At 40.4% G+C, this 12,816-nt stretch overlaps 1 protein-coding gene across 1 annotated transcript in view; it reads left to right on the top strand.

The window, feature by feature from the left end:
• The window catches only part of col4a4 (collagen, type IV, alpha 4), an 82,010-nt gene extending 72,046 nt beyond the window's left edge, over positions 1-9,964 (top strand). Inside the window, exons 43-47 of the mRNA XM_038297686.1 lie at positions 3,306-3,551; positions 3,642-3,758; positions 4,674-4,862; positions 5,453-5,739; positions 9,325-9,964. Of these exons, the coding sequence (XP_038153614.1) occupies positions 3,306-3,551; positions 3,642-3,758; positions 4,674-4,862; positions 5,453-5,739; positions 9,325-9,561 (1,076 nt within the window). The 3' untranslated portion in view covers positions 9,562-9,964. The remainder of the gene's footprint in view (positions 1-3,305; positions 3,552-3,641; positions 3,759-4,673; positions 4,863-5,452; positions 5,740-9,324) is intronic.
• Positions 9,965-12,816: the final 2,852 nt, after the last annotated feature.

Here is a 12,816-nt window from a genome sequence, read left to right as displayed (position 1 = left end):
TTGAAGCTGTATAACTATAACTGATGCTTAGTTTTGGATTCTTTACTGCTGTTTTGGGCACTGAGGAGATGAATGTCAAGATCCATTTTGGATTTCAGCTGTGATATAAAGACTTTATCGAGGTCGGTGACATGCAGAGTCCGACTAGACATCAGGAGCACAGGGACATATCCTGGTGACCTGGCAATGGCCTGGTCCACTTGATCTGGCGTTATGTGGGAGTGGCAGCCTAGTGGTTAGGGAATAGAGCTTGGAATCTTGAGGTTCTGAGTTTGAGCCCCACTCCCACAGCCCTTATATGCTTTTTTACAGTGTTATATAGTAACAAAGTAAAAATACTTCAATACTGTACTTAAGTACATTTTGGAGTACTTTATATTTTCCAAGAGTATACATTTTTTTGAGAACTTTCACTCTTTACGAACTTATTTGCATACTTTTACTCCGATACATTTGCAATGTTTGGTTTAGTTACTAAGTAAAAAAAAAGAAAAAGAAAAACGAACGAGAGAAACGCATGTGTTTTGACCCCACCTACTGACTACAAAGTTAGGTCTTGCCTGGGCTTTTCCACCAACACCAATAGGATACGCCTGTTTCGCAAAGCCAGTCTAAATTTATCCTACACTTGGTTGTTTATATTATTTTAAGTGAATTTAACCTTCAAAGTTTACCAAAATGTAAAAATGTGTTATTCAAACTACCTTACTTTTTACTTATACTTTTAGTTTACAGTAATTCTTATACGTAAGTACAAGCCATTTCAGATACTTTAAGACTTTTACTCAAGTAACATTTCAGTCAGTGACTTGGACTTTTACCAAAGTCATATTTTGGAGAGATACTTATACTTTTACTTGACTCCGAGATTTCAGTACTTTATACAACACTGCTTTTTTAAGTTTACTTCGGCACTGCACAATGGCAGCCCACTGCTCCCCAAGAAGACGGGTTAAATGCAGAGGTGAATGTCTTCAATGTGAGATAAATACGGTTAAATAAAAAAATTAAAAAAACTTTAGTGGAGTGGTGGCCTAGTGGTTAGGGAATAGAGCTTGGAATCCTGAGGTTCTGAGTTTGAGCCCACTCCCACACCTGGCTCTCTGAGCAAAGACCCTTAACCCCTGATTGCTCCTCTGGCACCACTGCTCCCCAAAGGGGATGGGTTAAATGCAGAGTTAATTTCTCCATTGTGAGATCAATAAAGTTCAATTTATAATTTCATTTATATTATAAATAAACTGAATTGAAATTAATTAATCAACATTGGCCAAGAATTGGGATATTTAAAAATTATAGTTTTGCTGCAACAGCAAAAAAAAAAAAAAAATTACCGGAGTGCTCCTCCCCTCACAGAGAGCAGTGCGCTTTCTCTGCACTCGTATCGGATTATATTGTGTCCCACTATGCTTCATGCTGACATGCAGGCTGTACTGGGGCTCATAAACACAGAAGTTAATATTTGTATTAAACTCATTTGTAAAAGACTCCAACTTATTTACTCTGTTGTTCTGCAGTTTTTAAATGCTGCAGCATCGCTGCTTAACTCTAGTTTATTACCTTGTTCTGAGTGGAGGATTAATTTTTCAGCAGCTTGTAAATATATTAAAAAAAAAAATTTCTAAGGTGTTTTTGTGAATGAGTCCTTTAAACATGTTGAGATGAAATGTTAATGACAAAAGCAGGAGCGACTCCACCGTCACATCCCTGTGATAGAGGTTACCTACTTTTGCCTCATTCAGACCTAATTGGGTAGTTTTTATTTTGATTTTGAGGGTGAAAATTGCTTTGGGTGGGTGAACATAATTTGGGCTGGTTCAATTCAATTCAGTTTATTTCTATAGCACCAATTCACAATACTTGTCATCTCATGGCACTTTACAATTCACCGGATCATACAGTCGAATTGATTCAAAGCTTTCTATCTAAGGGAAACCAGTTGATTGCATCAACTAATTGACTCGAAGGCAAGCATCACACTAAGCATGCTTGTAGCGACAGTAAAGAGGAAAAACTCCCTTTTAACAGGAAGAAAACTCCAGCAGAACCAGGCTCAGTGTAAGCGGCCATCTGCTGAGGCCGACTGGGTTTCAAGGAAGCAGACATAGAAAATGAAGCAGAGATACAAAAGGCAACTTTAAATCAGCTTCATCCAGGAAACACACAGCCAGCCAGAGGAGCTCCGAGCCAGCTCCCATGTCAGAGGATGAAGAGAGCACATCCAGCCAGTCACAGTCAGAGAAACAGGACTACACATAAAAACAGGCTGATTCCAACATCTATAAACAAAGGTGTTGATGGCAGCAGCACAGCTGATATTTCTCTCCAGGATGGCGTAACCATGGCCGCCGTATTGGGGGGAAAAGTTAGGACAATTCTAAGGGCCCCTGACTGAGGGGGGGGGGGCAAAAGTATAAGAAAAGATTATTCCAGCTATATTTTTCAAATATAAAAAGAAAATCCAGCAGGAAAATAAATAAACCTTATGTTCTCCCTCATTTTTTCAGCAGGAAACAGTAAAACTAAGCATAAATATATTGACCCCCACACCCCCTCCCATGAAATTATGATAAATGGTTTGATGTTCAGCTCTTGAATCACATCAGCTCTCCCCGTCTGTCACCAGTTCGCTTATACCGGGGCTTAAATCCCACGAGCACATCATTTGACATAGTGATAATGAAAGAAAGAAATTGACAAGAGAATGTGTAAATAAGCAGCAGTGTGGTGAAAACGTCCACGGCTAAAAATATCCAGCGCACCACAGCCTGGGTTTCAAAAAGGAACGGAAAGGGAGAAGGCATCCGATACCGATACCGCTACCGATACCGGTTCGGAGTCAGATCGGGGGTTTTTGAGTTAACCTATTATAAACAGATGTCCACCAATCATTCATACTGGTTCATCCCCGCCACTGTGTATACAAAATGACAATAAAAGTTGTCTAAGTCATTGAGGTACAGGTGATTGTGTTCACACCAGTGAGTGAGGTGACTGATGGTTGTTTCATCACTCAGAACAAAGGTCATCTGTGTAAAGAGCAAGGATAGCTCTTATAGATTTATTAAAAATTTTGATGGGAGATGAACTGACGCAGTCATTGGTGTAAAGCATATACGGTAAGCGTCTCAGGACACAACCGTTAAGAACTGCAGTGTTCGTGGGGAGTTCTGGTGATGTGGTTAAGCCTTGTCATGCAGCTTGTATTAAGAAAATTATGAATATGTTACATCAGCCAAAACTGTAAGATATAGCCCTCTCTTCCTAATGGGTAAATGAATGAAAAAGTTTGATTGTCTGTTCAGGAATGAGAGGAGATCCAGGGACAATGGGACAACCTGGACATAAAGGTGTGCAGGGTCCCTATGGATCCCGAGGGGCCAAAGGAAGGAAGGGGGAGAAAGGACGAGAGGGTTTAAAGGGGGAGCCGGGACGAGTCTTGCCATATGAATATCCACCAATACTTGAAGGGCCTGAAGGACTACCAGGTCCCCCTGGTGCTAAAGGAGAACAGGGCCTGATGGGAGACCCTGGTCCAAAAGGGCTGAATGGTGAGAAATTGTATTTAATCGGAAATACTTGTTGGTCCAGCTTGGGTTACCTTGCGTCTTATGTTCTTGTTGGATGGTAATGTGTTGTAGGGGTGAAGGGGAATCGGGGGGAAGATGGATCACTGGGTTCTGGGGGTCCAAAAGGCGACCCAGGGGCCACTGGAAGACCAGGTCTACCAGGAGAGAACGGAGTGTTGGGAGAAAAAGGTAAGACCAGGAAATGTTCCTAAACTTATATCCTTCTGCAAGTTTACCTTCTTTTAATAATCATTAATATGAGATGTAAGATATGTGAAACTCATGTTTTACATAAAACCAACACATGTAAAACATGTTTCGCATTTTGATTGAAGACTATATGAAGAAAATTCCCCTATTAAATTCTAGAAACATTATAAACTACATCAAAGTTTCTCTAACTTCTGCATGAGGTTTGCATGTCTCTTTGATTGCTGTGGTCTTCTGCAACATTAAATAATAATAAATTGCTTTTCAGTTATCTGTACTAAAACACATTTTTTAGGAAAATTTTTTATGAATTGAAAATTCTGCCAAATTTCAATTGTGTAATAAATACTGAAACAGCTTTATTTAAAAACACATACACATTAACTATTCTCCATGTGCTTTTTAAATGTTCTATGCCTGTTTACATACATACTAAATATTAAATATTGTCTTTGCTAAATGATCACACAACTGTACAGTGAGAGCTACAAATCAGCAGCAAACTCATCTGCATTTTCCAGACACAACTCCACATCCTTTAATCTCTGAAAACGGACTCTTTGCAATAAAAACTGAAATGCACACTAAAGATGCTAAAGAAACATTTTAAAGGAAATATAAAAAATAGTTGGCTTTATGATTTATTTTGTCCATGTTTGTTAGATTTAGCCTTGATCAGTTTGACTGACATATCTTTTCAAAGTCCCAAAGGAAGCTCTAAGCGAAGGTTTTATTTCTTAGGCTTTATTAGGAACATTAGCATAGGTACAGCAGCAGCTTTTCAAGGATTCACTACATTCTCTCTTTCTCTCACGACTATTTTGTTTTCTAAGGCGTCCTTTAGGCGTAACACATCACTGATGTAACTTCCTGCCCTGCTCTTTGTGCCTACAGGTTTTCCGGGTCCGCCGGGGGACCGAGGTAAACCTGGACAGACCACAGTCGTAACAATGGGGTTCCTGCTGGTAAAGCACAGCCAAAAAAAGGAGCCTCCAAGTTGCCCACCAAACATGCAGCAGCTTTGGATTGGATACAGTCTGCTGTACATGGAGGGCCAGGAGAGGGCTTACTCCCAGGATCTAGGTATAGGCATTTATTCAGTCACTGCGAAATACTTCTAAGATATGGAATTAAACAAATATATTTTAGATATGTCTTCCCTATTCAGAAGTAGCCATTCAAAATGTCCCAAGTTTCCTTGATGGGCCCTTTGCTGGTCATTGGCTGGTCCCCTATAATTCCTTTTTTTAAAATCTAAAATACTCTTTCTGTCAGGGTTTCTGGACATTAAGATCTAAATAGAAGTGTCATCTCCTGGTTAGAGCCTGTAATTCAGTGAAAGGGTGTAAAATATATGCACACCCATGAGAAGGCCAGTAGCTGGAAGTTAGAGGGGATTTTGCTGCCATTCGGGTGGCTTTTGACTGGGAAGGGCCATTTTGAATGGCTGCTACTGTAAATGTCCTCATTAATCAGGTCTTACTCCAAGTAGTAATATTCTTCATGTCTACATTAGCAGGAAGGTGGTTCTAAACTCTGATGTTCTTGAAGCTGAAGGGTTTTTATTTGGAGCTACAGAGTTTATAGTTTCCAGATTCTGTTTGGTTATAAAGAGTAGTGGGATAAATGGGATAAAGTCAAGCCCAGCAGGTGAATCTGCTTCCTGTTTTTAGGTCAGGCTGGATCCTGTGTTCGTATTTTCTCCACCATGCCGTTCTCCGTATGTGGTACCAAACAATGCCAGTACGCAGGTCGAAATGACAAAGCCTATTGGCTGTCAACGATGGAGAGGGCTCCTAATAGGCCATTTAATGGAATTGCCATTGAGAACCACATCAGTCGCTGTGTTGTGTGCGAAGCCCCCTCTGCACCTGTGGCTATGCACGATTCCAACTCCAAGGAACCGCCAAGCTGTCCCCCCAATTGGACATCTCTGTGGACAGGATATTCCTTCATTATGGTAAGTTCTGCCCAGCCAGAGCGTTGCAGACTAGAACTCAAATAAAAAAGGAGTGATTGTAAACTCTGGTTCTCTTCACAAGGGTAGGAATTCTTTATTCAATTTTAAAAGCATTGATGAGATTAAATAAAAACTCCAGTTTATTTTCAAATAGTTGAGCAAAGTCCAAGATCCAGCAAAAGCAGGATCCAGTCGCAATCAATAGGCTCCTGAAATGTCCCGAACAAGTCAAAGCCTGGATGGGTTTAAATGTTTTAAGTTTCAGAAAATATTTAAAAGACCACTAAGGTCATACTTTTATGTTCAGGAGGACAGAAAAAGGATAAAGTAAATAATTATAGTCTTCGAGCCTAAAAAAAAAATCAAAACAACAAGGGACGAGGCAGGAAATGGCATTGTATCACTCTCCTTTTTATATGAAAGAAAAAAATATTTAAACAAATTTATGTGGAAAAAGCCTCTCTATGCGCACAGCAGTCAGTATGATATGGGAAAAAATTTGGATCAGAGTTTAAAAAAACAGATGCAACTGAGTATGACCTGGGATTAAGGAAAATAGTTTAACACCAGGATGCATACACCTGCATAAGGTTAATAAAGTTTCTTCAGCAGGAAAATGTGCTCAATGGCGGATGTGGGGGGCCAAAGAACCATCCCAAACTTAAAGTAATAGTACACCCAAAACATGATTAGCCTTCATTTTCTACTCACCCCCATGCTGAACAACACTCTGGAGTACTTTTTTGATATCTCAAATGCATCTGGAGATCTGGGAGGCTTCTTGCTGTCTGCTGACATTCAAATAATGGAGGTCTATGGCGCCTGAGGCAGAAGGGTCCATAAAAGCCCACAAAAAACGTGTCAATATTCCTCCATACTGCTCGTCTAATGTGTCCTGAGTGGATAGCGTCCATAATTTACTCGAAACGAAGTCATTTAGAATGTTTTTGGAGCATGAAAGTGCGCATTCAGCGTCTGCTCTGCCGATAATGCAAGCGTAGAAGAAGAAATGTGCTGTTTACCTGTGCAAAGAAAGAAACAACGAAAGTAAAATGTCTGAGGACTTCAGTGTTGAGGAAGGGCATGAGTTCTTTGCCGAGCTGAATGCGCACTTTCATCTGGTTTGGTCTGCCGCGGTTTCCGTAGACTCGTGAACGCGCTTTTAGGAAATCCTATACACTACTGTTTATGCTCCAAAAACATTCTAAATTACTTCGTTTCGAGTAAATTATGGACGCTACCCACTCAGGACACTTGGACGAGCAGTATGGAGGAATATTGACACGTTTTTTGTGGACTTTTATGGACCTTTCTGCCTCGGGCACCATAGACCTCCATTATTTGAATGTCAGCAGACAGCAAGAAGCCTCCCAGATCTCCAGATGCATTTGAGATATCAAAAAAATACTCCAGAGTGTTGTTCAGCATGGGGGTGAGTAGAAAATGAAGGCTAATCATGTTTTGGGTGTACTATTCCTTTAAACAGAGGAGACCTGAGCACAGAGTACAGGGACACATGGAGAGCAGACTGTAGTTGGGTTCTAGATGAGGTCTGAATATCTGTAGTCCTCTATTATCCTACTTTTGTCTAACCTCACTTTTCAGCAACAATCTCCAGCTCATTGTTGGGACCCCAAGAAGGTACTAGATGTTTGGTCTAGTGTTGCACCGATACCAGTAACAGGCGGGGCCCTGATCCAGCAGTAAAATGGTGGTACCGGCTTGTACCAACAAATAGGGCACTGATTCCATTATGAGATTTTCTAACACAAAAAGTTTATTCAACTATTGTCACCCATTCATGATAGGCAATAAAAAGTTCTATTGGATTCACTTTGTATTAATCTTTTTCCTGCTTCACAAAGGTAGTCAGCAGCTTGACGATGATGGCAATTATTTTACATCCAAGTAATATCTAGTTCTTCATATATACACACAAATCAATTTCAAACAGATGATATCGGTATCGGCCAATACTGCACAGCCAGGTATCGGGTATCAGGGCCAAAAAATGGCATTGGCGCAACGCTAGTTTTGTCTGGCCTGAGAATGGCCTAACAAAACTGGGTCTTCTGTGATTTCCTCCTAGTGAGACATGCCTCAGGATCTGCCCAAAACAGAGATGAGATCATGAGGTTCTTCAACCAGACACCGAGACAACAGCCCAGTTAAAGCGTGAATAAATCAGGGTTAATTCATTGGCATTAGTCAGCTATAAAGTTAAAATGATAAACGCTGTTAATATAAATAGAAAATACTTCTCTTAGCAATGTTTTGTGTGACTTCAGACTGAAAAAAAGATAAAAGTAAGAAAGGGTATTTAACGTTGTTAGTTAATAGTAGAGTGGAAGGACCAATGAGTTTCGTTAAGGAGTACGTTGCGTTAAAGGTACACTATGCAACCGGTGTTGATTTTCCAGTGAGGCTCCCTCCAGAGGGCGAAAGTAAAAGTGCACTGTCGTAAATATGCACAGCTGTTCTCCTGGTTTCTCCGTCAAGCCAGGCGCGGTTGTTTTGAGCTTAGCAGCGAATGACTAACGCTGCGTTCACATTGGACGTAGCTGGCGCGACAGAAGCAGCGAGTTTACATGCAAAGTTAATGGTTGACGCGCGTCAAGGCGCAACAAAAGGTCCCGCGGCGCGTTTTGAGCACCAGGCGCAGCACGTCTGAGCAGCTGAAGCAGCGCGTCGGGTGCGTTTAACGCAGGGAGAGAGACACAGCGCTGATGATCACTCCTCTTAAACAGTTTATTGACGCCTAAATTAACTTAAAATGCAGAAATCTGCCGGCAGAATATGCAGTTTGGATTATTTAGATGAAAAACACCTACCAGCTGCCGCAGTGAACCGCTGCTGATGAAGGGATCCATACTGTCGGCGCATCCCTGGTATGTGGGGGTCTGAGCGGCTCCGACAGAAAAAATATTGAAGGCAGGATAATAATCTGAATGAACTGACTGCACTGATTACGTTTTCAGGTGTATTTTCTCACTTAAACACATATTAAAACTACTTTATTCCCACTGATCACAGCAAATATAGCTGCAAGGCAGAGAAAGGATAGTGAAGCTCCGCCCAACGCGCCTCAGACACACTTTTGCACCCCGCAGCCAGAGCAGCAAAGCTGCTTCAGCCTCGCGTCAGAACTAACTGGTACAAGCAGCAAAAAGGAAGCAGCAGACGCGATTTTGCTGCTTTTGCTGCGTGAACGTAGCATAACTGCACAAAGATTGCCACTGTGCTAGCAACGAGAATGCTTTTAACTGGGGGGTGTAGCAGTTCTCGCCGTAAAGCAAGACTGACTCTCACGAGACTTCTGAGCCTGTTGGTGCGGGTCGGTGCTCCTGCAGTTGCAAGTGCAGTATTTCCCCCACAGACCACCAGGGCGGCCGAGAATACCTTTGTTCAACCTGATATGACTCATTTAGTCATCCATAACGTTATGGAACACATTAATTAACTGAAAAATGTTGCATAGTGTCCCTTTAAAATACTTATTCCCTTTATTAGAAAAACTATGTAGGAGGAATGTGGCAGCAGTCGTAGGAGGTCCTGACCAACATCCTGTTCTGTATATGTTGGTAGTTTACAGGTGGAGGTGATGAGGGAGGCGGCCTCTCGCTGATGTCCCCTGGCAGCTGTCTGAAAGAGTTCAAAGCTCAGCCCTTCGTAGAGTGTCAGGGAGCTCGGGGAACCTGCCACTTCTTCGCCAACGTCTACAGCTTCTGGTTGACCACCTTCAAAGGCACCAACACTGCACTGACCGACTCTGAGCAGCAGAGGGAGCATGTTGCTCAGTGTCGAGTCTGCATAAAGATGTGAGGGAGAGCAGGATGGTGGTGCCCCTCTTCTTCAGGAGGGATCCAAGGGACGCTTGCTGCACCTCTCTTTTATTGAGAGAGTTTGGGGACAAAAACTGAAAGAGATTTTAGTTTTGATGAGGAGAAACCTTGATGGTAGAGGTTAGAGCTGCAAATCAGCTGATCAGAAGAGGCTCAGGAAAAAACTCAGCTGAGGTTTGAAGCAGTGGGTGGTCTCTCTTTATAGCAAAGTCTATTTTTTTCAGAACTGGAGCAGTTAATAAGAAAAAACAATGTTTTCTAATTTTTTAAAGTGAATTAGTCCTGATTTCATGCAGGTCTCAACGTCAAAAAAGCAAAAACAAAAAACAATTGCTGAGTGTAAGAAATGTGATTTAGAAAATACATTTGGAAATCTGCTTACTATAGTTATCAATCACCTTGTTACAAATGCAGGCTGTTAAGAATAAAGTTGACAATGGCATCTAAAAACCAGTATGAGGTGAATCCCCCCTTGTAGCCCTTGAATTTTAAAGGGCGAGCTTTTAATAAAAAGTAATTTAAATAAATAGGAAAACTGGACTTATGAAATCTTCACAGTTTAAAAAACATTCTAATTTAAGGTTTAGTAGAAGTTGGCCAAGTGTTTCCTTTTTAACACAATTTACTACATGGTTTAGATATTCAATTCTGTTTTGTTGTAGCCTTAAAATTTGGTCAATTTGTTTTCCTAATTTGAAAGTATGTATCTTTGACCACTGTGTAACTGGACGCCTAACCATCTGACAGCTGATTGGCCGCTGTGACCTCTCTCTACTCCTCTCATACGCTAAATACCATTGATATGTGTTACTGGATAGGACATCACCACAGCACAGCACACAGTAGAGCTCAAAAAACAAGTATAAGTATGATAATACTGACTTGAATATAGTTAAAATATAAAACTTGAAAAAACTTGCCAAAGTTGGCAGGCATTCCATAAAAACTAGTAAAGTTTAAAATCCTAAATTTAATCATTTCACCTGTTGAAAAAGAGGTTCAATCAAATTATATGACACAAAGTTTCAACATTCATTGTTGGTCATGTATTAGTGGGGTTCATAAAGGGTTTACAGAATTTCAATTCCTCAATATTTTGGCTTTAGATATGTTTTTAAGCTAGCGGTGATGCTAGGACATGACAAAGTTTAGATTTCTTGTATCTAGTGTTTATGTCTTACCTTCTCCAATACAACGACTGTTAATTTACAATAGTCTATGTAACGATTTTGGTTCTGTTGGTTTTCTCCAAGTTTTTAGTTTCACGTTTATCCACGTCTTACTTTGTCTCACCCTGGCTCCTTGTGATTGTTTTCCCCTGATGTCTCCATGGTTCTGGTTTGTGTTTATTTTTTATGTAGGATTTTTGGATACCTGTTTTTGTTTAACATTTTTAAGTTGGATTTTTGGATACCTGTTTTGCTGCCTGTGATTGTTCATTAAATCTCCCAAGAACTCACCCCCGCCTCTCAGCCTCTCCATGTGGGTCCTTACAAAAACCTCCAGACAATCCCTTACTGAATTAAACACAAACCAGAACTATGGAGACATCATGGGAAAACAATCACAAGGAGCCAGGGTGAGACAAAGTAAGACGTGGATAAACATGAAACTGAAAACTTTGAGAAAACCAACAGAACCAAGATCGTTACAGTCTAATGCAGAGACACAGTGCTGCCAGTGTCCAGTGGGGTTGCCAACTCCCTGAAAAAAAGGGACACCTAATTTTTCTAACTATTTGACTCAAATCTGCATTGAATTAGATGCATATTTGTGAGTGACATGAACACATGGAAAACAAATTATTTCCCAGCAATTCACTTTAGTAGAAAATAAACTTTGCTGGATAAAATAAGTATCTTAAACATAAGCCTGTCCTGCTTAACTTCAAACTGTAAAAATGAATATAAAACAACACATAAATAGTGCGCATTTTGGGTGCAAGAGCAAAGTTGTGCAAATTTGTAAACATATTTGTGCCTTAAATGCAATGACTGTAGGCTACAGTTGTAAAACAAGTGGAAAAAGTTTACGTAGCCTACTTTTCCCAGTTGTATTTCCTCTGAGCTGAGTGAGGAGTTGTCCGCCCCCAAAAGCAGCGTCAGCATTTGAATTACTCTTTTCGTCCCCCATGCTGCTCTGTTGTCTCCTGCTATCTTCTCTGTGAGCAACACTTGGCTCAACCAATGGGATGAGGGTATACTGGATTGTTACATATATGTTGTCAGCTCATTGGTCACAATGCAGGACAGGACCCAGGAACTAGTTTACTGTAAGTTTAGTATCTAACGTGCCCTTGTTCTTCATTTTACATTAGCTTTTTACTGACTATTTTTTACTCTCACAGTAATACGGGACAAAGTGCGTTCCTTTTCCACTAAACACGGGACAGGTAGATTCTGTTTTTGAAGGAACGTTTGGCAACCCTAGGCTCAGTCCGCCTCTGAAGGAAGGACTCAGAGAAAACCCTCTTTTCTTAGCCTGTAGTTTAGGAATTTCAGAATCAAGGCCAGAAACCAACAAACTGTGATGTAATAATCACAACTAGCCAACTTGAGCTAATAAAGACAACTGACAGCATCTTTGCTGTTATACCTGTCAGCACTATATTACACAGTTCCCACAGTATAGATTTACATTTAAAGAAAGTACTTCTAGGTATCATATTATCTGCCAATTTCCCAGCTTTAATGAAGCCATATTTTATAAAAATCAAAATTTTTTGTTGAAGATCCATCCTTTTCCCCAATATAACAGCATAGAGGACATTACTCGATGTATAGGATTGACACACAGTGTGTATGACACTAACTATATCAGCTAATAGGGGAGGTTCTTTCCAATAATATTTCTATATCCACGCTTAGCCTTACTCCCAGCTGCAATTTTAACCACACTTGACAGGAAGGCAGAAAAGGTAAATTAGTCAGCAATCTGTGTTTTGTTAAGAACTGCGTAAAAAGCTGTGAAATTTTTTTTTTTTTAGATTTTTGATGCACTAGAATTTTCTGGGTCAATGGAACCAACTTCCTGTTTTGTTTCATTTCTTCATGGTTTTCAGTATAAGACTAAATAAAGCTTTAATTCTGAACTTTTGAAGCTCGGGGTTCATTGACATAATAGAGATACATAGATACAAAATGATCCTGCAGTTATAAATCCAGCAAATAACAGAACCAGAACAAACTAGAGATGGTGTTGGTTATCTTCCTAACAGTTTATTTTTTGTCTTTAT

Source organism: Cyprinodon tularosa, unplaced genomic scaffold, assembly GCF_016077235.1.
Source record: "Cyprinodon tularosa strain WSP-4 unplaced genomic scaffold, ASM1607723v1 ctg394, whole genome shotgun sequence".
Taxonomy (NCBI): domain Eukaryota; kingdom Metazoa; phylum Chordata; class Actinopteri; order Cyprinodontiformes; family Cyprinodontidae; genus Cyprinodon; species Cyprinodon tularosa.
The sequence above is the reverse complement of the archived record's forward strand: the minus strand, read 5'-3'. Positions and strand labels throughout refer to the sequence as shown.